Here is a 24,995-nt window from a genome sequence, read left to right as displayed (position 1 = left end):
AGACTCATGTAGTGCTACTGTGAGGCCAAAATGCGAGTTCGTAATAAAAAGGAAATAAAAATATTCACGTCCAGTGCATAATAAGGTATTCAGGCTATCATTTTAGCTCGCTGTGCATATAAGGAAGAAAAGAGAACGAAACCTTATCATTCACCTATTATAAACCAACTGAACTCAAAGGACAGGGGCGCAATTCGAAAATCAGCACCATCAGATTCCTACTGCTACGCCTCGGGCTGCCTTTCGCAGGGTTAGTGTTGGTTTTGAGAGGAAAGGCCAGGTAGCAGACCAGAAAGTTTCATACCCTGTTTTTCTAGTGTTCTCAGAGGTTCCGTGCATATTAGAAGGCATTTGTAGTTTTAAACAGGAAGACATGAACATCCCCACAAAAGCTCCTGAAGAGTGCAGAACTTTTTTTTTTGTCTTCAATGGTTTGTTTTCCGCAGAAAAAAAATTATGTATATTAATAAGAAGATTTGACTCTCCAGGAAAAGAGCAGCACGATGTGGAGAGAAAAAAAAACTGGGACAAAACTACAGCTATAACGTACAACCACTCCGGACGACAATGGGCAAGAGATGCCTCACAGGGGAAAATAAAAATAAACAAGAGGACACAAAAAGATGTCCTTCCAGATTGTTTTAGTGCTCTGAAGGTCATTTGTACATGAGGTTTGAGTGCTATGGTTCTCCATGGCATAAATCAAGCAGTGCATCCTACAAAAAGGGTCTTGTTTCTGCCTGTTATCCGGCCCCAAATTCTGCCAGTGGGCTAGGATCTGTGTCGGCTCAGTTTTGGGCATGGTGTCGGATGGTGTGAAAGATCCAGTCCATCTTTGTGGTCCATCCGCCATGGTGAGCGTCATTCATTTGCTTCATGAAATAGTCCAGGGCCTCCTGCTCGGTTTTATCCAGCGCCAGGGTCTTTCGGATGTAAGCGATGTCATCAAAGGACTGCAGCTCTGGCATGCCTGAGCCCAGCATCATGGAGAAGAGATTTATGAAAAGGTTGGCATGCTGTCTGATAGCCAAGTACGCCTTGTAGCACATCTCCTGGAACCTGTAGGGGGAGACAGCGAGACGTTCAGCTTCCCTGCTGCATCTATAGAAAGCCCCAAACACTGAAAGGAGTAATGTTTTTTTTAAATAGGTTTTTGGTTAAATGTATGAAATAAGGTCTGTGATTAACACAAGCTCAATACTCGATAGCTCAAAATACTTTCACATTTTATTCGACAACTTAAAATACATCAGCAATCCTGAATTTGTGATTTCTTAAAAGATTTCTTGGAAAAACCAGTGGCTAAAATGGAAATGCTCTTGTAAACGATTCTAACTCGAGCTTTGCAACTTGAAGATTTGAAATAAAAACTGAAAGCTTAGCTTTTCATTTTTGGTGATTATAAAAAGTGTTCATTTGTAAAGATTATCTTGATTAACCAAACATTTAAGAATCATAAACTTTTGTTTGTCACAGAGCTATTTTCCTGCAATAATCAATAAGTTAATTTAAAAACAAAATCCTATTGGGTTTTTGTAGGGGGAGCGATGCTAACTTCTGTGTTGGCCTACAAAACTGTCACTCCTGCAGTGCTCTATAGATAAAGCTACTAAATTTAAGATGGACAAATTCTAAAAACGTTAAAATATAACTTGATTATATGCTTTATAAAACAGCATTTGGATTTTTGAAGCTGTACTCTAATCCTGTCCTTCCACCAGAGACCATTTCATCATTGGTTTAGTTGTTTGCAAGTGGAAACATGGACGTCTACTCCTCTGACACACAGTGATAGAGAACAATCCTGCTTTTTTTGAAGCCTCCTTTTAGTCCCAACTGAAATGGAGATTTGTTAGAAAGCGGAAGTCTGGAGAAGATGCAGGAAACTTGGCAGGCGGCAGGCTGTCAGAGTATTGTTGGAGGAGGAAAGGCTGCTGGGATGGAGGCCCGAGAGGCCCATTTTGAAAGCCTTTATTGTTCAAATCAATCTGTAATTGTCTCGGATAGTTAGCTGCCTGCCAATTACTATGTTAATGTTGAAACACAAAGGAATTGTTTCTGTTAAGCTCACACTGGAAAATAATTGGCAATGCTTCCAACATGCACATACGCACCTCTCAAACTCTCTGGTTTTAGTGGACTCTTGGGTTCCTCCTTTGCTGATCACAATTAAGAAGTCTTGAGTTAAGACGAACGGCACTCGCTCTCGCTTGTAGCCAAACTTCTTCTTCTTGTGGTCCAAAAAGTGACCAAAATCTATATGAAATAGCTGTAGGGACATAAGCGAAAGGTCAATATGAGAATATTGATAATGACTGAATGTTTCAATGGCATTAAGGCATCTAAAAATCAGGTCCATACCTGCCCATCATCCTTCACCATGATATTACTGTTGTGTCTGTCACCGATGCCCAGAATGAAAGTGGCCACACAATAGCCAGCGCAGGATCGCGTAAACAAGTCGATGGCCATGTCATACCTATAAACACAGATTATTTTATTGTACATTTGAATTGCGCATTGTACATCTATTTTGAATTTAAATTAAGTAATAATTTTTTTTAATTATAATAAGAAATCGCCACTCACATCTCGCCCTTGTTCTTGTCCTTTAGCCACTGATGCAGTGTTGAACTGTTAAACTGCAGTGCCCCTTTTAGACCTCCTTTACACTGAATCTGCATGATGGTGTGGGAACTTCTCACTACCTCGATGAGACCCACGCAGTCTCCAATAGACAAGCAGCCATAGGGGAGCATTCTGGGATAGCAAAAATTTGAGAGTTAATACAAAATTCTACTTCTTGGCTGCAGGAAACTAAGAACAACTTAACATTAACATCTGGTTAACTACTATTTATTTGGCTGAACAATGCATGTATGCATTTACCACTACGCCCACATACCTCAGGTCCAGCCCCTGATTTTGCCAAATGTTCTCCATTATTCTGATGATCTGAAGTGTCAACATGTCTTGCCGCAGGTCTAAGGAAAGGAAAAGGTTTTGTTTTTTACCATACAAAATAGAGACAATTCATACCAAAAGTGAAGAAGAAGAAAAAAGAAAAAAAAAAGAGAAGAAAAATCTTACCATCCCCGTTTTTGAAGATGATCTCATTGTTTTGGAAGAGAAGCTCGGACATGATGTCATGATTTTCCCAGTTCAGCCAGAGCGGTCTCTTGGCAGAGGACATGATTCTGCAGTCTTCAAGTCTACCATGCAAACAGAAAAACAATGTTAGAAATTAAACAGATTATCATTTGAAAGAGTGGGGTAAGTATAGCCCTATTCGGACGGAACTAGTTTTCTAAACTACGTACGAGTTTCGATTCTTATCACCTGACGTCTGCGATTTTCATGTACCAATTCGGACGGGACTAACATCTCCGTGTTTATTACAGAGGTGGGAGGGTCTGTTTTGGACACCTGGGCCACGCGCTCTGTATGCGTGCATTGCGTATAGTCATTCGGATTGATTACCATAAATCCCACAAATGCTATGGTGAAGCTAAATGGCTAGTATAGCAAAACCATGTTAATGTGTGGTTACTTTACTTTTAATTTAGTTCATTAGTTGTAGTAAACCCGTGTTTAATTTTCACAAAGGTACATATGTAATTAGTAGACCAGACGACATCTCACAACACAGACAGGACTTAAATACTCAGGTAAATCAGACAATTAAACAAACATGGCTAGACAAGAATTAACCAATATTCACACTAGACGAGGACAGGAAACAAACCAAATATGGGCATGGAAACACAGGGAGCACGTGGAAACACAAGACACACACAACAGAGGTCTGACAACCGACATGTGCTATCCCTGCTAAGTGAAAATACATTCTCTGTGCTGTAAATGCTACGCACGTTGGTACTCACCGTAGGTTACCCAGCTGGTGGGCAGGGTTGAGTGGAGAGGTGAAATTTTGGAGTGCATCCATGTAGTCCGGTCGCCTCATCTGCTCCACCAGGAACTTCATTTGCACCTGAAAAACCGAAACAACACTTTCAGATAAAAGTCAGTACTTAAAAATATTTGTCTAAGGTCAACATCAGATTTTAATTTCATTAAATGTTTTTATTATTATTCTATCATCTACTGCCGTATTATTGATTTCCTAATACACCAGGAGCCAGGTGCAATAAAATTAAATGAAAAATAAAAATGCATTTATCCATCATTTTATCATATATTAAAAATGACTTTTCATTTTGATATTTTTTTCCATGTTAATTACTACTAAATTTTAAGTTGTATTTTCAGTGATGTTGTTTACTTTCTCTGTAAACTCTTTTCTCTTTCTCTGCTTATTAGATTTTTTCATTAATTAATTTCAATCGATTGATTTTTTCCAATTTGCTTATAAATTTCTAAAGTGATTTACTGATTCCTCAAATGATTTTTCAATCATCAAATAATGAGCATCACATCTGAGCCCCCATAATGAGGAGCTTCTCACACTGATGCACAGAAAAGCCATTGGCCTCTTCAAACCTGATCCAAGTTTATCCTCAGCAAACGCAAAACAACTTAATTGATTCAAGCTCAAGTTCATTCCGTTAACAACATTGAGTGGGATGTTTAAAGTAATGCCTGAGTGCTTTTTAAGGATCACCTCACAGAGTGGATGTTGTATCCTCTGTAAATGTAATCTAACAGCTAGGGTTTCATTTGCAGTGTACGTAAATACTCTCCTAATATAACCTCACGTGCCCATCCACATACCTACTTATAGGTGAGACGAGAAGATCAAAGGCTGAGTTTACCTTCTGAGTTTCATCCTTCTTTTCCTGTTTGAGAATGTCTGTGAGGTTGATGAGCTTCTCCATGGCTTCCACCTGTCTGCTCAGGTGCTTCAAGTACATGCCACATGCCCGACAGTACGACTCCAGCAGCAGACCAAACCGCTGACTCACAGTTTTATTGTGCATTTCTGACCTGCAACCCAACAAGATAGGTTACAATTTAACTTCATTTGGAGCTTCAAAAACATCAGGATATGTACGTCACTGTGCGTAAAAGCCTGACAGAAAAGAGTACAAAGAGAGGAAACTGCTTACTTCAAATGCCAAAAGAAGAAGTGCCCAATCCTCTGGTTGGTAAGAGCTTTTTTCAGCAGAAATTGCACCAGTGGGTTATCAAGATACTGCTCATACTTCAAAACCTTCAACAAATGAAATGTGAAACATTGAAAAATCAACAAGTAAACACAATAAGGACATTTATCATCAATAACTGAATACATCAGTCTTACCTGAACCAGCTGAATGAGGTACTGTGAGAGTTTGTCATCAGTCAGATACTTCTCAAGGCACCGAACTGCAAAGTCTCGGATCATTGGATCAGGATAGTTACAGTCAAGCAACTCCATGGCTTGTTCAGGCTTTATTGCAGGCCAGTCTTTAAGAAGACAATACATCTGTGCAACTTCATCCCTGGAATTCCATTTCACTGCCAGGAGAATCTTTGGCAGGATTTCTGGAATATTTACACAATACTGCCTAGAGTAGAAAACACAATCACAATTTTAAATCACTTCATAATGTAAATTAAAAATATAAATAAATTAACTTTTGTGCCAACGGACACCAAAATGAGGAGAGCTTATGGCGGCATTGGACTACCTGTGTCTCCATAAGAAGTCTTTTTCCTGCTCGGTGATCTCAGAAAGCGCGTCCCTGTTGCTCAGCTGACGAAGTTGCTCTATATCTGTCTCCGTCATGGCATGGTCTCGGGCCAGTCTGCTGCTCTGTTAGTCAGATGAGAAACTCAATTAATAAATAGAGAACGAATTTCATAAAGAAAACTGCCCTTGGAAAGGAACCTAAATTCATATTTTATTAATGTTTAACAATTACAAATTAATATTTAAAATATCGCAATATTTACAAATGTTTGACTTTTTATTTTTTCCCATTTTATTTTATATACACATTTCCATTCAAAAGTTTGAGGTCAGGAAGACTTTAACGACACTTCATTATTCCACAAAAAATATTAAGTAGGGAACAGCATTGATAATAATAATAAATGTTTCTTGAGTAGCAAATCAGCATATCTGAATGATTTCTTAAGGATCATGTGAACGTAATTATTTGAGAGTGGAAAAAAAAAGGACCAATATTTCAAAATAAAAAAAAAGTGGATGGTCACTGCTGAGCTATATTACAAAATCAAATAAATGAACATAATAATTAATAATTGAAATAATGACTCTAGACCGTAGAGAACGACAGAGATGTTTCTCATGCTCCACAGGCTTGTAAAGAGTATTAATAGCAGCAGGAAGTGTGTCACTATAATTAATTAATTAGGATGTGTGTCTGTAGGCTCACCTGTCCAGACTGGCAGTAATTGTATCCCATCTCCCTTGATATTATCCAGTTAGCGTGATCCTCAATCGTGGCCATGTCAGGGAACTTAACAGGTGAGCTGAAGTGGTCAAACTCCAGCTCTAGACATGGGGTTTCCTAGAGCAAAAATAAATAAATACATAAATGAAAAGTACAGCCTAATGCTGGTAACTAAATAACACTTTACTAAGAACTAAAACAGTTTTAGCATCTATGCCGTTGCACTCCTGAATTCTGTATTAATTCTGTATTCTGTATGTAAGGCCATTAGTCTAAGATTTTTCTCATAAATAAAAAAAAATAACCAATTAAAATTATAAACACAACACTGAATAAACAGATTTAGACCATACGCTCTTGATTAACCATGTCACCTCAGATTATACAACACAGAGGAATCAAATTAGAGCTTATTAAAGTGGTTTAGTGCTCAAAGAGGTTATGCAAGAGAGGAAACCTTATTAGGGTTGGAGCCCGTGACCCCAATGGGGTTGAGGAGGTCTTCTAGGCCGTGTGGTACTGGCCACAGGTTCAGTGCCATCTTTCCTGAGACCAGAGTGTGTGTGTAGTCAAACAGGTTGACATTTCCCCAGGCCAGTGGACAGTGCTCCTGTAGAAGATCATTTAAATGTTCATTTCTGAAGCAACACTGTAAATAACCATTCTGAACTGCATTCTCACAAGGGTGAGGTAAGAGTAGTCTTAAATACATTGTTATTTTAGTGTAATTTATTTATACTATTAATATTCTGACTTGGCTTTTATTTTTAGACTTATTTTATATATAGACTATTTTTATATATATATATTAATTTCAGTAGTTATTTTATAGGCTTTTTGTCATTTCTATTTAGCTTTAACTTATTTTTGTATATATACTTCTCTTCCATGTCATTCTTCGACGCCCATTCAATGCGTGTGCATTCGTCTACTTGCAAACAAGCCGCAGTGCATCTGGGTTCTACGTCAGCGGCACCACACGCATGTATCACGATACTCTCTTGAACACGCGTCAAAGACTGACACAGCAGAGAAGAAATTGTTGAATAAAGCTGTTATTTTTGTTTTCTTTGTGCACAAAAAGTATTGACCTTGAACGTGTCAGTTGTGTTGCTGTCTATGGAGGGTGAAAAAGCTCTCAGATTTCATCAAAATTATCTTAATTTTTTGTTCCAAAGATGAGGGTGACATGAGGGTGAGTAATTAATGACAGAATTTACATTTTTGAGTGAACTATCCTTTTAAATTTATTTTATTTCAGTTAGTTGCCAAGTCAACATTTGGTAGTTTTTCGTTTAAATGTTTTCATATGAATATTTATATTTTAAGTTTTATTTCAATAAAAAAACCCTATTTTTAAATAGTTTTACTCTACAATAACAACACTACAGAAAAGCAAGTCATTACCTCTTTTGCCCCCTTCCTTCCTTTCACAGAGCAGATGGAGAGACAGAGGCGAGCCGCCCGGGGGATGTCGGGAATGTACATGTCATAGGTCAGCCACTCGTTCCACCTGGAAACAGAGAGCGATAATGTCAGCATTCTATCAGTTTTTAAAATGTGTCATTTAGCATTTCCAGCCACCACTGGCACACTGAGGGCAATTACTGACATATGGGAGAAATGAATATGACTAATTATCATATGGCCAGTGTCTACTAGACTGAAGTACATGTATTTACCCACTGACAGCATGGACCTATTGGTTTCAATTAGTGGTACAAAGCCACTCACACACTCTGCAGTGAATTTAGCATAAATGAGGGGGGTATTTTGAAATAAGACGAGGTGGGGTGTTTATGTGTCACAGTGATTACCAAGAAAAATGACACTTCTTCTCAGAAAGACTGCAGACTCAAGCACTCGTTTGACATTTAAAGCCAGCATAGCACATCTGCATACTTCAGTTCACTTTGGTTTTTACTACATTACAAATAAATATGGAAGTTTGTTTCTGCTATAGAATAAAAAAAATAAAGATAATTGCAATTTTCTTATTTTGTAGTTTATCTCTCAATTATGAGATAACATCTTGCACTTTTTCCACAGAATTGCGAGTTGCGATCTCATAAGTGCACTTCATGAACTTAATATGTGATTCTGTGCATTAATATAAATACGAACCAAAACCAAAAAACATTTTTGAACAAAATATGCATTTTGTAATACAGACAGACCCTTTCATCCATGTATTTAGGCTCCTGTTAAAAAAGATATCAAATCAGAATTCGGTTCAAAAAAAAAAAAATAAGTTCAAAATTGCATTTGCAAGATATATTCATAATTGCGAGAAAGAATTGTGTGATAAAAAGTAAAAAAAACAAATCCATGGTGGAAACAGACACTTTCTCTCAGTAATGAATCAACTGTAGTATCAGATAAGACAAGTGATCACATGGTACCTTGGGTTTGAACACGGCACACGCTGTGTGTTGACATTATCACACAGCTGTTCTCCACCATGGTAGATCCCTGTCCGCACATAAATCTGAAACAAAAGGTAAAAACCTATGAGCAAACAGCCTCAAGAAAACGCTAGTGCAGAAAGGTCACACAATTATTAAAAGAAACACACCAACAGCTTCCTGTTCTTTCACAATGTTGAACTTCTGCTATCTCCCCAAACACTTCCCATGCACTTTGTATAATAAAAGACTTTCAGAATACAAAAAGACATCAGCTAAACACCTTGTCAATGTCCCGAATATTCACATTAACGTATGTGGCACAGAGGACCCGTATCCTTAGAGTACTGTTAATGGTCCAGAGGGATTTGGTGGAGGCCTCTCCGTTCATGTAAGGTGTGGCGGTGGAGATCCGGCGGGCGTAGGAGGGCATGGTGAAGTTGTCCATAGGCAGCTGAGAGTAAAGACTGTCCTTGGACATAAGCATGAGGTTTGGCAACCGACCCAGCATGATGCAACTCCGTACATACTGACAGAACAAGAGAAAGAGACAAACAGAGAGAGATTTCATTCATAAAGCCACATAATCAGCACATCTCATGGACCGTAAAGTCATCCAAAATGTCCAGAGCTATTTTTAGTGTTCTAAACACTACTTCTGGCAGTACTTTTTGTTGGCACGATATAAAACTTCAAATGCATCCAGATACTGAGACTACTCATTTGCATTCTGTGTACTGGCTGGTTTTGAGATAATGAAAGCCTGAAACAAACACATGACCAGTGCCAAAATCCTGAAAAATCTGAGACGACTAGACCTTTCATATAGCTAATTAATCAGTGCCCAAACCATAAATATGTACTGGATAAAAGCAGCATGAGGACTAAAAAAAATGAACACAGAAAATGCATTCATACACAGAATAACAGATGATTATTCAAGAACATGTACGCAATTGTTTGCATTTGAGGTAGTTTAGTGAGGCCAAAAATCGGCTGAATACCTTGTACTGACTGATGGGGTACTTTTCCAGCAGATACTCGTCACAGCCGCAGACTTTCAGGATGTATTTGCCCTGATATTCTTGCACGCACATCTTTAGCTGCTCGGCTGACAACAGCATGCTCCTTGTCTTCTTCCTGATGGCTTCGGCGATCACCTGCTCAGGTACGCAGTCGTGATTGATCTTAAGTGTGTACTTTTGCTTGTCGTTGTTGGGTGAGACGATCACCCAGATAACCACAATGATTTGACCTAGCACACAAATAAGAAAATCGGAGCGTTAACAGGAACAGCATTATTGAATTGATTCCTTCAGGCATCAAGCATGTGAGAACAAACAATTAATCCCACATGGCAACTGAGTGCGTTAAAAAGAAAGGCTGAATGTTGAATACATCCCAATGAAGTTGTCAGGAAATTCCTCCAGGCTAAGAGGAAACTGAGGGTAAAAGCAAAAACAAGCATCACATGCTTCATGACTACTACTACTACTACAACACCCATTCACATAAGAAAGAAAACAGAATTGCTGCAATAAAAAAACTTCCAGGAAAGACTCAACACTTCAAAGATTACTATTGGCAGCAACCCATAAAGAAACATTCCACATTATTTTCAACCTCAGAATCAATGTGCAGCATTTATGGCATGCTATCAATTACAACAGCCAGTAGTGTCGACTGGTCTGTTAGTGTGTATTAACAAAAAGACAATCGAAGCCTAGCAGGCAGTTGGGCAGCACACTTAATGTACATGCAACATGCAAAAATATCACACTATTTTGAAAGTACCTCTTCAATAATGTGCTGGCATAAGACTACCATGTTAAATCAATTTATATCAAATATAAAATCATTGATTATATTTCAAATATTTGAATTAATCTATATTTTCCTCAAAATTTCCTTTAATATTTTTAAAAATGATATATAATTATTTTATTTTAATACATTTTCATTCGCTGTAAAATAAAGATAAAAATTATTTACTAAGACATTTTAAAGCATGGGAATTAGGGATATATCTGAGGAATGGTGCAAAACAAATTGTTAAATCGATATATCGATATACAAGTGTACATTAGGCAGTATTTTAAAATATCTCAGATTTTTGATGCTCACATACAAGTCATGACACAAACAGGACACAATACTGGTCTAAAAAAAAAAAAAAAAAAAGGTAAACCGCTGATTAATGTATACATTTCATGTTGTATGTAAATATTTAACAGGAATGGGACTAGGCTTTCTGCGATGTTAAGCCACACCCCCTGTATGTCACTTGCTCGACCCACTCAGCTCGATTCACTCTCCTCACGTGAATGAAATCTAATATAAGATGCGACTGTCGTTCAGCACGCTGTATTGAGCTGCCGTGTTCAGTTTTTAATTGTAGAGTCACTGTCGTTTCGATTTTTATAGTAGGCTAATAAAAATAATTTCATTCAGTTAGAGAACAGACACTACATTTAAGGTAATTTTGAAAGGTTTTTTTTTTTTTTACATTTGTTTCTTATTTAAAAGGCTCCACAGTGTTTGCTGATTTTCAGTTTTGCATAGGCCTACCAAGGCTATTTAAACTTTGTGTAAGTTATTTGTTATTTTATATTAGGCATAGCCTATAGGATGGTGTATTTTGATTTGTTTCGTTAAAAGTTCTATGATTTATATATAGGCTAAGTTGAGTTTTGTTGATGCTTGAATGGACGGGGAATTGCCGCTAGTTCGAAAGTGAAAGTAAAATCGCTTTTAAGCAGTTTAGAAGCGAAGGAAAGTGAGGAAAAGAGGCAAAACTCAAACGAACTAACAATGAACAAGTGCTTTACACCAAATTGGCACTAAGTTGGAAGTGAGAGTAAAATGCGCAACCCGCTTTTACAAGCTATTTAAAAGCGAAAGAAAGCGTGAAAAAGAGGTGAACTACAGTTATATTGTTAAATAAAAGATTGGATGATGCATATTATATACCAACAAGCAGATGCGACCAGAATATGAACCCAATAAGTTAAATTGCATAAGTATTTTCCCATAAAGAACATACACACAGATAAGGAGTGCCCAGCTGCCGCTAGCCAATACTGTTTACGCACAGACACACGCGCACACAAATTTTTTTTTAAATGTATTTAAATGTAACACTTTAGTTATTAACTAGTTGCTTGCATATTACTATATTAGCTGTTTATTAGTACTCATAAAGCACATACTAATGCCTTATTATTAGTGATCGACCGATATTGATTTTTTAGAACCGATACCGATACCAATTATTTGCATGTCTATGTGCCCGATAACCGATATGCAGAACCGATATTTATTTACTGTTATAAAGTAAATAAATGACTGCGTGAAGTAAGTCCATACTTCACTTTGGTTTTTCCTCCTTTCAGTCATCTTAACAAATTTTTTTTGGAGAATTAGCAGTCTTTCACGCAGGGCTCTAGACTCATTCTTCCCACTGATCTCACTTTTGCGCACGAGCACATAATTTGGTTGCAATTTGTTTTTTGTTTTTGCTACAACATTTGCATGCTGATGAACTTTTATCATAGTTTATAGTTATATGGTAACGAAAGTTTTCAACATTCAACTTGTTCTTTTTCATCTGTATTATTTGTGATTTAAATTTTGTGAACAGGAATTCCTTTTTTCGTGCGCTTTTTACTTTCAAATTTGCGATCTTGGTGTCACATTTTACAAGAAAAGATCATTGTCTGTTTTGCTTATATCTATACACCTTTAACTTTTTAAGACTAAAACAAAAGATGGATTCATTGTTATTCTTAATTAAAAAGCGCAACAACAATAAAACAGTACGTTGACAATGACAAACTCTTACATAACATTTATCAACAAAAACGAATAAGACGAGGCATGGCATAGGACACACCACATGCTGTACTATATACCTAGTATATTACAGAATGTTTAGCAAACTCTGAGGAAGCAAATAAATATTAATATATATATTTTTTTAATTAAGGAAAGCCTCCATAGCATAACCTGAGGTAAACAGCAAAGATAACAAGCTTCTCAAAACGAAAACAAAAAGAAAAGTAAAACTAAACTGGCTGTAGCTGACAGGAGTTTTTTCTACAAGAATACCACCACATTCACCTTCTCTGGTTTAAGAAGCGGTCTTTTACTTTAGTTTGAAAACAAATCCATCCGTTGCGCTCCATCCGCGACGCGCACCTTCACGCTCGTGCTGACGCGGCGAGTATGAACCAGGCTCTACCCACTAAGCGCTCGTGCTGATAGCACCTCTCTTCACGTGATCAGTGAAATCTGACTCCTGCTATAATGTGCTGCGGCTGGCAGCGCGCGCTGTATGAAGCAGACGCTTTGGAGTAGCGCAGACCTGGCACTCGTACAAATGCGACCACGTCAAATTTTAACTCGCAAACAATTACCATTTTGGTCGCAGTCTAGAGCCCTGTCATGTTCAATTTAATCTTCGTATTACAACAATAAAAAACATTTTATTTATAAAAAGCTTTAGCAGCAACACTAATATTAGCAGTAAGCAAAATGAACATAGAAAGTCTAATGTTTTCAAATGGAGAAAATAAAGGAAAGGAGTCATATCAACTTCATTTTTAACTACAGTTTTAGTAGGTTTATAAGCTGTTTAATAGGATAAAGAGTGAAGAATAATTCACTGGATAATGTTAATTCACGGAATAATATTCTCTGGAATATTGGAGTATAACAAGCATTGTATTTTATTGCATTTCTCAACTGGCATGCTCTAAATTATGCTGCTGACAGCGCGGTTTATATGCCTTTACACAGAACTATAGGCTACTCAAACTGCGATCGATCGCGGAGATAATAAATTATTAATTTCCATAGAGTTGTATTAATTTAGATGTTTATAAACGAAATAATGGTTATATAGTAAGTGTTAATACAATTTAGGGTGCTTCAAAAAAGTGAATCTTGTTAAAAGTTACATGCGGTGGCCGTGCTGAGCATTTCTTGAGCATCAACCCGCTGAGTGAACTGCAATATGAAAGCGGCTTCACGAGACTAATGATGAGCATATAGACAACAGAGAGAGAATTACATTCAATGCTTTTCTTTCCAACATGCAATCATTCATGGCTGTATTATTTAATTCATGCAAAGTTACGTCTTTATTGGGAGAGGACTCGACGGATTATCTATGTGACTCCGACTTCACGAGACTAATAGACCACAGAGAGAATTAAATTCAGCGCTTTTATTTCCACCATGTGCTAATTCATGGCTGTGTTATTTCAGGCAAAGTTATAGCCTATCTTTAAAGGGACAGGGCTTGACAGAGTATCTTATTTATCATATTTCTTAGAGCCAAGTTGCATTTAAACTATATATCAGGCATTTATGTAATACATCTAATTTGTGCATTAATGCCTGTAATATTAAATAGTTTACTAACTACAGCAAATCAAGTACCTGCACGCCGTTGCTGTCTCGTCTCCCCTCAGATGCGCTGCAATTGCGATCCTGCGCGCAATTCTGAAAACGTCCACAAGATGGCGGTGTTTATCGGGGAATCCGATATTACAAAACCGATATTCGATTATGGAAAAATGCTTAAATATCGGGAAAAATATCGGTAAATCGATATATCGGTCGATCTCTACTTATTATGCGTGAGCATATTCTACATCTTACCTTATACCTTTATAGTAAGGAGTTTATTGAGGCAAAAGTCAATAGTAAGGTAATAGTGAGAATTGGACCCAAAACTAAAGCGTATGTATGTATATATACACACACACACACACACATATATACATACACGAAGCCGGAGGATGCAGAAAGTGCAAGACGGACTCATATAGAAGTAATAACTTACAATTTACCAGGAAATCTCTAATATGGACAAAAGCGTCCAGCTATCACTGTGTTATCTGAATAAAAGGCAGAAACCTTTGGAAATGTGAAGACACTATTGCGACAATATATGGTTTATTTGTGCTTTTTTCAATCATCTACAGGTAATAAATAAATTATATGAACAATTCAGTGCTACTTGACACATCATTTATAACAGTACAGAAACTATTCTGCCTTATATGTGATAAAAATGAAAAAAAGTGTTTGTAGTACATTAACAAATCATTTATTGGTTATTATAAACATTAACAAATCATTTATTGGTTATTTATTGTGTGCTTCTAATTTTATAGCAACAGTTTGGACAGGACCCTTTTCTATTCTACCATGACAGAGCGTTGCTCAGTGATTGATTGCTTCAGTCTGTTCCTGTCTGTTGTACTGCTGAGAGATTTGAACTACATTCCAACCATATTTCTGGTATTATCTATCAAACTAATCGAACTAATTTGATCGTTCGCTTTTAAAACTGCGAGAGCAGCGCGTTAGCATTCGTTAGCCGGCTAGCTTGTTACTCGTGGTTCCATTCACACCTATTATTGTTTCATTTCTCTCTCGCTCCGTTTTTCACGAGTTCATCAAACAACAGTGGTAAGTGGTAAGTTAAGTTGGTATCATTCATCAATGAGTAATGGCTTCTTCTCCTGCTTCTCCTGGTGATGGCGCAGTGGATAAGAAACATGCCTTTGGTGTGAGAGACCCGGGTTCGAATCCACTGTGAGACACCAATGTGTCCCTGAGCAAGACACTTAACCCCTAGTTGCTCCAGAGGCGTGCGACCTCTGACATATATAGCAATTGTAAGTCGCTAAATCGTCAGCTAAATGAATAAATGTAAATGTAAATGTATTGTTGTTTGCACTGATTGCCACATGTACAGTTTATCTCTCTCTGTCGGTGATGAGGGAAATAGATTCACATGTGATAAATGCAGGGAAATAGAGAAGGTTTCAGAATTAGAGACACGCGTCCAAACTTCAGTTGAGGAAAGTAAAAATGTGAGGGCTGTAGATACGGCCATGGACGCGACTAGTTCAGGGAGTCCTGTACATTGTTCGGTTCCGGCATTAGAGCCCATGCAGCAGGGCAACTGGGCGACTGTAAGGCGGCCTAGTCGTGGGTCAAAACACCGCTCTTCCGTTCCAATCAAAACATCAAACAGGTTCTCCCCCCTCAGTGACGCACCCACTGAGAAACCTGATGAAAGTGCTCTAGTTATTGTCGATTCTATTGTACGGAATGTGAAAATAGAGACACCAGCCACCATAGTCCAATGTTTCCCGGGAGCCAGAGCGCCTGACATCTTGGCAAATTTAAAAGTGCTGGCTAATGCTAAACGTAAATTCAGTAAGATTGTTATCCACATCGGCGCTAATGATGTTCGACTTCGCCAGTTGGAGATCACTAAAAATAATGTTAAAGAGGTGTGTGAACTTGCAAGTACGATGTCAGACACTGTAATATGCTCTGGCCCCTTCCCTGTTTACCGGGGTGACGAGATTCACAGCAGACTGCTGTCACTCAATAGCTGGATGTCTAAGTGGTGCCCACAGAATAAAATAAGGCGTGTTTCCATTACCCTTCAAATTGCACAAATTGAAATTGCGTATTGAAAATACGCCTAATGGAAACGTGTCAATTTCGCAAAAACGCCCATATATTGCAAAAAAAAATTTTACGCTCGCATGAGGTGGTTTTTCAGGCAATGTGAAAAAGGATTAATTCGCAAAAGTGCAATGGAAACATTTTTTTTGGCATTTACAGGTCACATGGTGTACGTAAATTGTCATATGATCATTCTTCAATGTACTATAACCTCCAAGAAACACTTAATACGTGGTATAATATCTCAAGTATATTATACTTAATATCTCAAGTATAAGGGGCTTTGCCTACCATTCATGCTTAGACAGTTCACACTGCACACATCTGCGGCGCAGTGTGGCTCTGATACGGCCAATTTAGCTTTTTTCAATTTAGCTTATTCGGTTCATATTCTGGTCGCATCATCAAATCTTTTATTTAAAAATAAAACTGTAGTTTACAGCAGAAACGGCAACAAACGATCGTGACTCCTGGCATGAACTCTGGCAGCTGATACATAAAAATGTATAATAATAATAATAATAATAAATAACACACCTGTGGGAACTTTTCCTTAATATTTTAAAACACCATCAATCACCACTGAGAACAGCGTAGTTTTTAACGGAGCAAACAGAAGAAACGGCTACAAAAACCATGGCAGCTGCCACAAGAAATCTGACAGCTGCCGTGGCATCAGGGAATGCTACAGGAAGTGGCGCTGCGACCTGCCACTGCCAGGGAGAGCACCAGCCCCTGCAGGAAATCACGCTGGTAATGCATAGGCAGAAGTGACTAGAAAAGTTGTCTCACTTCGAAAGAACTAAAATCGTCATAGCTCATACTTTTTTTTTTTTTCTCTTGAAGAAAATTTGAATTTAGATGGTCAAGCCTCACTCAATATTCTGGAACTGACAACATGCCACAACTTGAAATATCCCAAAACATTCCTATAAAAGTACAAGCCTACCTTTGTCTAATTTGCCATATATATGCTTTGGAAGCTCTGCTGAAGACTCCACGTTAGGAGGATAAACGTATAGTGCTCGACTGTGTGGCCCACTGGCATCTCGTAGCTCTACTGAGTCTTTGCAGACATTAAGAATATTTCTCCTAAAATCCTGCACCTCAGGATCCTTCACTAGATCAAACTCGCATACGGGCATTCCGATGGCAAAACCTGAAACACACACAAAAAACAACATTATATTATTGTGAATAGCATTATAAACAACTAATAACAGTTTTTTTATACATTTGAAAAAGTAATTTATTGCAAAGCTGAATATTCAGCATCATTACTCCAGTCTTCAGTGTCACATGATCCTTCAGAAATCATTCTAATATGCTGACGCAAAAAACATTTCACTATCACTATCACTTTTGCAAACAGCTGTGCTGCTTAATATTTTTCCGGAAACTATGATATTTTTTGTACTGTTTAATGAAAGGGCAGTTCAAAAGAACAGCATTAGTTTTAAATGTGCAAAATTATAATTGTCTTTGTCAATTTGATCAATTTAATAAAAATTTAGCTAACTCTAAACTTTTGAATGGTAGCACACATTTTTCAGAAATAGGGATTTAGGAAAATTTGTAAAATCTGTCATAACTGATTTGAAATGCTTTGAAGTTGTTTCAAGTGCTACATATGCATACAGTAAATAATAGAAAAAACAGCCCATGTGTAGTCTTACCGATTTCTCTGTTGAGGATTTTTTCCTCTCTGTTCCCTACAGGTTCTATGACTTTTAGGAAGGGCTGGAATAGCCGAAGGTCGCAAAGTCTTCTCGTCTCATCGTAGAACTCCTCACGTTCTGCCTCTTGCGTTACACTGACGAAAATATAGGAGGTCTCCTCCTGCAGCAGATGGTGGAGGGGGTACTTCCTAGCCTCCTTAAACAGTTCATGCTTGATTGTGATGAGAGTGGCCTCCCGGAGGCACTCTAGTGTCAGGATCATGCCATTGGGCAGTAGACAGTCCACCAGAATCCTGGGGGGCATCAAATGGATGCCCCATAGTTCTCCCGAGGAGGGTCTTGGAGGCATGATGTGAAGTCCTCACAATCTTCAAAAGGAATGAAAATAAAAAATCTCCAACCTCTGTTTCTCCTAAAGGGGAACAGGACAAATAAAGTTTGTTTTGTCAACACGCCTGACATTATGCACTGTTTTTAATAAACTCAACAGATAAGCCAAAATGTTCAGCGCTGCAAACTACACCTCAGATAAACAAGTCAGCATGTCCAACAAACAAATTAGGTCTTGAGAGACAAAACAGGAACATAGATCGCAAACAAGCATAATAAACTTGGATATAACAATGGCGATGCTACTCATTAACCCGTGTTATATATACTCTACCAGTTTGGGGTCTGTAAGATGTTTCCACAAACATATTTAGCAGCACAACTGTTTTCAACATTGAAAATAAATTTGAGCAGTAAATCAGCGCATTAGAATGATTTCTGAAGGATCATGTGAAACTGAAGACTGGAGCAATGATGCTGACAATTCAGCTTTGTATCACAGGAATAAATTACATTTCAAAATATATTTCAACAAAAAAAAAAATCTGTAACAATATTTTTACAATATTACTGTTTTTACAATTTTTTTTATCAAGTAAAAACAGCTTTGGTGAGCATAAGAGACTTACCAACTTACCAACCCCAAACTTTTGAATGGTACCTAAAAGACACACACACAAATATACACACTAGTACTAAACCATGAAAACAACAGTCATTTAACGCGGTCACATTGCTTACATCTGTCTTACAAAAAAGCATGCTTACAGGAAGTTCAGTACAACCCAACATCACTGAGCAATGACAGAAATGTATTACTCTGTGAGAGAGAAGCGATATTTCCACACAACATAGAGCCAAAAACATTTGGCACTTCATTCCGAAGTGGATGACTTGTTTTTCCTTGCAAACATGTGCCAACAAAAAGACACGCATCTGTAATGCTGCTGAAAGCGATTCACTCGTCTGACAAACAGCATGTTAATATGTGATCTGAAATGATTGGATTTAAAAACTAGGCCATGTGAGATGAACACGTCAGATCTTTTGTCCTGACTATGCTCCTATGCAGTTCTTCCAGTTTATTCATGTAAAACACCATGCAAATGTTTATTACAGAGCTTTGTGAATCTTGGTACAGCCACGGTTTTAACCACTTCATGTTTTCACACTTTTTATTGCTTATTTTTCATCTCTTCACAGTAAAAAAAAAAACAGATGAATCAATATTTTCATAAGGTTTAGTATTCTTGCTTACCTTAGTGTGATGTTAGGGCCACTTGTAAAAGTAAATGTCCATCATAGTTCAGATCTCCATCTGATCTGCTTGCTTTATAACTTCTCTTCAGATCCACTTAATATACTGTGACAACAGCAAGAAGGACAAACATTTAGTATCTAGTGGAAAGTGGACCAGCGTGCTCAGTTTAGCCAAAACAACTCAACAGATACCCATGCCAACACTACCAACCACAACAAACCTCCACAGCAGTGTTTAGAGTGACAGAGATGGGAAGATAATAAGATTAAGAGGTTTATCATTCTTGCATATGACTAGACTAAGCCACAATGATAGAGAACCGCTTGCTAAAATTAACTATTTATAGATACATAAGTCAAGTTTATTACAATAACTTAATGTTATATTCAGGTTTATTTATTTAAACCACTAGTCAAAACAAACACACCTGAATCATGACAGAGCAGAAACAAACACTAATATAATATGACCATTACACGCCAGCTTAATACTACACCGTTTGTTTTCATAAACAAACTGAAATTTATAAGAACTTGTTGAACTATTTTAAACCATTAAAACACATGTTATAAACGTAATATATCTTATTAAAGCAGAAACACATTTGAAAAGCTCACATACATAATTAGCCACCTAGCAATCCCAGACAAAACAAAAGAACACTGCCATTTATATTTGTCAAGAGTTTCAAAACTCCAAAATAAAAAGAAATCTCAGTTGGCGTGTAACTAAATCATTACAGACGGATTATTTCTTTAAACAATAAAATATTGATTCCTTTAGCCACCTAGCCGCTAGGCTAATCCGCTATAGCTAACCCGATAACTTTGAGATAAAATATGATGAAATATCTCGCCAATGACGCATCATTAGATTATATTCTGAAACGACAAATAATTGTTGGGTTTTTTGTTTAGTTTTTTACTACGTTTATGCGTATATATGGGTATGTACCGAGGAGTTGTTGTGAGGTAATCCGCTATTGGTGTTCAGTCGCTCGGTCAGGGCTGTAAATCCAGCGCGGGGCTTTGCTGGGCCTCTAGCCGCCCCGCTCTGACACACACCGCCTCTCCATCATCACAGCAGCAGCGGCGGCAGCGGATCGCGAGCAGTGTTTTCACACAAATCATTCATCACTGAGAGAGAAAGACGAAATACATGCTGTCCAGTTTCCGATGGATTGGATAAAAATCGCCAGGAACGCTGTCACGATGGAATAAGCGAGGATCCTGAGAATAAATAAGAACCAAAGTGTCCGGATAGGTAAGAGGGAGGGTGACTTGCTGCTCAAGAGGGAGAGGGACTATGGCAAGCCGTCTTAGCATTTAATCTATAAACCGTACTAGTATCTATTTTCATGCCACTAGTACTTATTTTTTAGATACTAGTATCTTTTCCATTAAGTACTAGTGCTCATCCATTAGGTACTAGTGTTTATTCATTAGGTACTAGTACTTATTCATTAGGTACTAGTGTTTATTCATTAGGTACTAGTGTTTATTCATTAGGTACTAGTGCTTATTCATTAGGTACTAGTGTTTATTCATTAGGTACTAGTACTTATTCATTAGGTACTAGTACTTATTCATTAGGTACTAGTGTTTATTCATTAAGTACTAGTGCTTATTCATTAGGTACTAGTACTTATTCATTAGGTACTAGTGTTTATTCATTAGGTACTAGTACTTATTCATTAGGTACTAGTACTTTTTCATTAGGTACTAGTGTTTATTATTTAGGTACTAGTGTTTATTCTTTAGGTACTAGTGTTTATTCTTTAGTTACTAGTGTCTTTTGTAAAGTTACTAGTACTTGTTCATTAGATACTAGTTCTTATTTATTAGATACTAGTACTTATTCCAATAGTGACTAGTATTTAATTATACTTTTCTTGTTAAGAAAAAATATAACTAGTTCTTGTTTATTAGTTATTAGTAATTATTGCTATAGTGACTAGTATCTATTTAAATATTATTAGTAAGCATTCATTAGATACTAGTACTTATTTTTTAGATACTGGTACTTATTCATTAGATACTAGTACCTATTTAATAGATACTAGTAGTCATTCATTAGGTACTAGTACTTATTTATTAGACACTAGTATCTTTTGTAATTACTACTAGTAACAATTATTATCTTACTAGTCAGATCTGCTTTTTTACTCGTCTTATGTTATGACTAGTCCAAATGGCTAGAGTAGAGTTCAATAAAAAAATGTACTAGTAAAATAAAAAACATTACTAGTAATATTTCGAATAAGTACTATCTAATAAATGTGTACTAGCATCCATTGAATAAGTACTAGTACCTAATAAATAAGCACTTGTACCTAATGAATAGGTACTAGTATCTAATAAATAAGTACTAATGTCTAAAAAAAAGTACTAGTATCTAATGGATAAGTACTAGTATCTAGTACTAGTATCTAATGAATAAGTACTAGTGTCTATTTAATAGGTACTAGTATCTAATGAATTAGTACTAGTATCTAAAAAATATGTACTAGTACCTAATGAATAACTACTAGTACATAAAAATTAAGTACTAGTCACTAGTGGAATACTTACTAGTCAAAACTGAATAGTTGATATCTCAATGACGGATCCCCATAGAAGTCAATGGCAAAAATGTCAAATTTGTTACTAGTAACAATATAATAGTTACTAGTCACTATTGAAATAAGTACTGGTATCTAATGAATAAGTACTAGCATCTAATGAATAAATGCTAGTATCTAATAAATAAGTACTAGTATCTAATAAATAATTACTAGGATTTAATAAGTACTAGTACTGTATCTAATGAATAAGTACTATTACCTAATACATAAAGTAAAGTAAAGTAAAGTAAAGAGACTTTATTGTCATTGTAGTTATACAACGAAATTTGTTTGGTAGCTCACAGAGGCCAGCAGCAGTAAAACAAGAAAGCAGCACACAGAACATAGTAAATGTAGTAAAAGTATAAAATTACTGTATAAAATAAAATAAGAAGGCACTTAGTATAATAATAGACAAGATAAATTTAAGGATAGAAATGTAACAGTATTTACAGTATAGTAGTTGAGTGCAGACATGAATGTCCCATAGAGTGTCTAGATAATAAAATATAACACTATTTACAATGTGGTAATTTAGTGCAAACAATGTCCAATAAGTGTCTTTGTGCATTAGCAGCAAACATGAGGAAGGGAGAAGAGAGGAAGGGTTAACTATTTGTGTGTTGGGGGGGGGGGGGGGGGGGGTGGCACAGGCTACAGCTCTGGGGAAAAAGCTGTTCTTTAGTCTGTTTGTGCTGGTTCTGATTGTCCTATATCTTTTCCCTGATGGGAGGGGTACAAAAAGTCTGTGTCCTGGATGAGTTGGGTCCTTGGTGATGTTGCTAGCTCGCTTCTGTAGACGGCTAGCATAGATCATGTCAAGGTTCGGGAGTTTGATTCCTATGATCCTCTGAGCAGTTTTGACGGTCCGGGTCAAAGCTCGGCGGTTTTCTGCAGTGCAGCTGGAGTACCACACTGTGATGCAGTGACAGAGGATGCTCTCTATTGTGCTCCTGTAAAAGTTTACTAAGAGCTGGGTTGGCACTTTTGTTTTTTTGAGTTTTCTTAGGAAGAAAAGTCTCTGTTGAGCTTTCTTCACTAAGTGGGATAAGTATTATTACATTATTAATTAATATTATTAATATTATATTACATAAGTACTATTATCTAATAAATAAGCACTAGTATCTAATGAAAACATACTAGTATCTACTGATTAAGTACTACTATCTAATAAATAAGTACTAGTAACTTTACAAAAGACACTAGTACCTAAAAAATAAGCACTAGTAGTTAATGAATAAGTACTAGTACTTAATGGAAAAGATACTAGTATTTAAAAAATAAGTACCAGTAACGTTAAATTATGGTGCTTTTCCACTGCGTGGTACTACTCGACTCGACACGGTTCAGAACGGCACGACACGGCTCAGTTCGGCTCGGTTTGTGTTTCCACAGCAGTTTAGTACCGCTTTAGAGTGGGCGGGATTATTCACGTGTCGTTATAGTTGCGCCGCCTCTACTGCCGTGACTCCTGAAAAAGTTTTCATTCCGCGTTGCTCCATCACGCTCTCGCTGGATCCGCTTCTCGGCTATCAATTAGAGGATCATCCGTACTTCCTTAACAGACAACTACACAGCCATTTTTTGGTTGTTTTAAAAAGGTGCGCTCATTCAAAACAGTTGCATTCGATTCTTTGCTGGAGTGCTGATTTAAATCTGGCGGGTCTGTTGTATCTCGTTCCGAAAGTTCAATGACGCAGGCAGTGACGATTTTCTCCGGCCAATCAGTGATCAGCAGAGTTTACACATCATGTTTTGGTAACGGTATGGCTCGCTAGGAACCTCGGCAGAGGTGGTACTAAAAAAAGGACCAGGTACTGTTCCCAGTGGAAAACCCCCCAAAAGTGAGCTGTACTGAGCCGTACTGTGCTGTACCATGCAGTGGAAAAGCGCCATTAGATACTAGTGCGGTTTATAGATTACATGTTAACCCGGCTTGCCATAGAGGGACAGAGATAGAGAGGATGACAAACCCATTGAACTCCTTTTTTTCCCAATCGATCATCCCACTGTGGTATAGGATAGCCATATGTTAAACAAACACGTGCTAAACTAGCGAAATAAAGTGTGAATCTTGTCAGGAACCCCTAGAAATCATAAATATGATCTTTCATGCCATCTTCAGACTGCATATACACGAAAATATGCCTTTAAACAGACTGCTTGATGCTACAGGCACTCAAGAATTGCAATTGCATAAATAATAATGAATGTTGAATGTATTAAAGAATGGGAATTAATATTTAAAAAATGTTTAAAATATTAAATGATTAATAAATTAGGCCACATAAGCAAATTACTTCATCGTTGTCCTTATAGACATACAGTTTGTTTGTTTGTTTTTATTTAATCCGTACTAATTTAGATCTGGATAGTTGCATATTTAATAATAGATTTATAATTACAATGGATAGTTTGTTTATTGACAGTACTATGCTTTTATTTCTTTCCATGAGTGTAAAAATACAGAGAAATCATAGACTACTCTGTATATTTTAAGTATTATTATGAATGACTGACAAACATTTACTCAGTTAAAAATCATGGTCAAGGACCTTGCTGAAACATACTTGAATAAAATTGTCACATACTTGAATAAGTTTTCCCAATTAGTTGTAAAATATGTCATCTCAATTTATTGTTGATTATTTCAATAAATATTTACTTTGTAGTTTGAACGTCTAAATTGAATTTAAGGTGCATAAAGTAGCCTTGGAAATGAAGCTGAGTAAAATACAAGTATTCATATTCAGTACTTAATTTTAAACTATACAGATATTAGTAATGAAGTACACTACCTCAAGTAGACTACTTCACACATCGAGTCACAGGCTCGCGCATCCTCTCTTTGCGCGTGCTGCT

The 24,995-nt window shown here is 37.0% G+C and overlaps 1 protein-coding gene across 1 annotated transcript; it reads right to left on the bottom strand.

The window, feature by feature from the left end:
- Positions 1-421: 421 nt before the first annotated feature.
- On the bottom strand, positions 422-20,826 carry LOC306856902 (phosphatidylinositol 4,5-bisphosphate 3-kinase catalytic subunit alpha isoform-like). Its single transcript, XM_079396445.1, has 21 exons — positions 20,483-20,826; positions 19,526-19,630; positions 17,935-18,349; positions 17,208-17,417; positions 9,769-10,019; positions 9,048-9,293; positions 8,762-8,847; positions 7,767-7,872; positions 6,817-6,969; positions 6,342-6,476; positions 5,631-5,755; positions 5,261-5,507; positions 5,067-5,170; positions 4,773-4,944; positions 3,885-3,991; positions 3,091-3,212; positions 2,906-2,984; positions 2,590-2,760; positions 2,362-2,479; positions 2,115-2,269; positions 422-1,059 (listed from the first exon to the last, which is right to left on the bottom strand). Exons 3-21 carry the CDS (start codon positions 18,284-18,286, stop codon positions 789-791), a joined length of 3,210 nt encoding a protein of 1,069 aa, XP_079252571.1. The 5' UTR covers positions 18,287-18,349; positions 19,526-19,630; positions 20,483-20,826; the 3' UTR covers positions 422-788.
- Between the last annotated feature and the right edge of the window lie 4,169 nt (positions 20,827-24,995).

This window comes from Barbus barbus (genome assembly GCF_936440315.1).
Source record: "Barbus barbus genome assembly, chromosome: 37".
Taxonomy (NCBI): Eukaryota; Metazoa; Chordata; class Actinopteri; order Cypriniformes; family Cyprinidae; genus Barbus; species Barbus barbus.
The sequence above is the reverse complement of the archived record's forward strand: the minus strand, read 5'-3'. Positions and strand labels throughout refer to the sequence as shown.

Bases quoted from the DNA above. Each gene is read 5' to 3' on its own strand.
- LOC306856902 (XM_079396445.1), bottom strand. From the start codon at position 18,286: ATGCCTCCAAGACCCTCCTCGGGAGAACTATGGGGCATCCATTTGATG. The intron at 10,020-17,207 runs GTAGGCTTGTAC...TTTGTGTGCTAG, and splicing joins ATATGGCAAATTAGACAAAG to GTCAAATCATTGTGGTTATC. The intron at 4,945-5,066 runs GTAAGCAGTTTC...GTTGGGTTGCAG, and splicing joins TTCTTCTTTTGGCATTTGAA to GTCAGAAATGCACAATAAAA.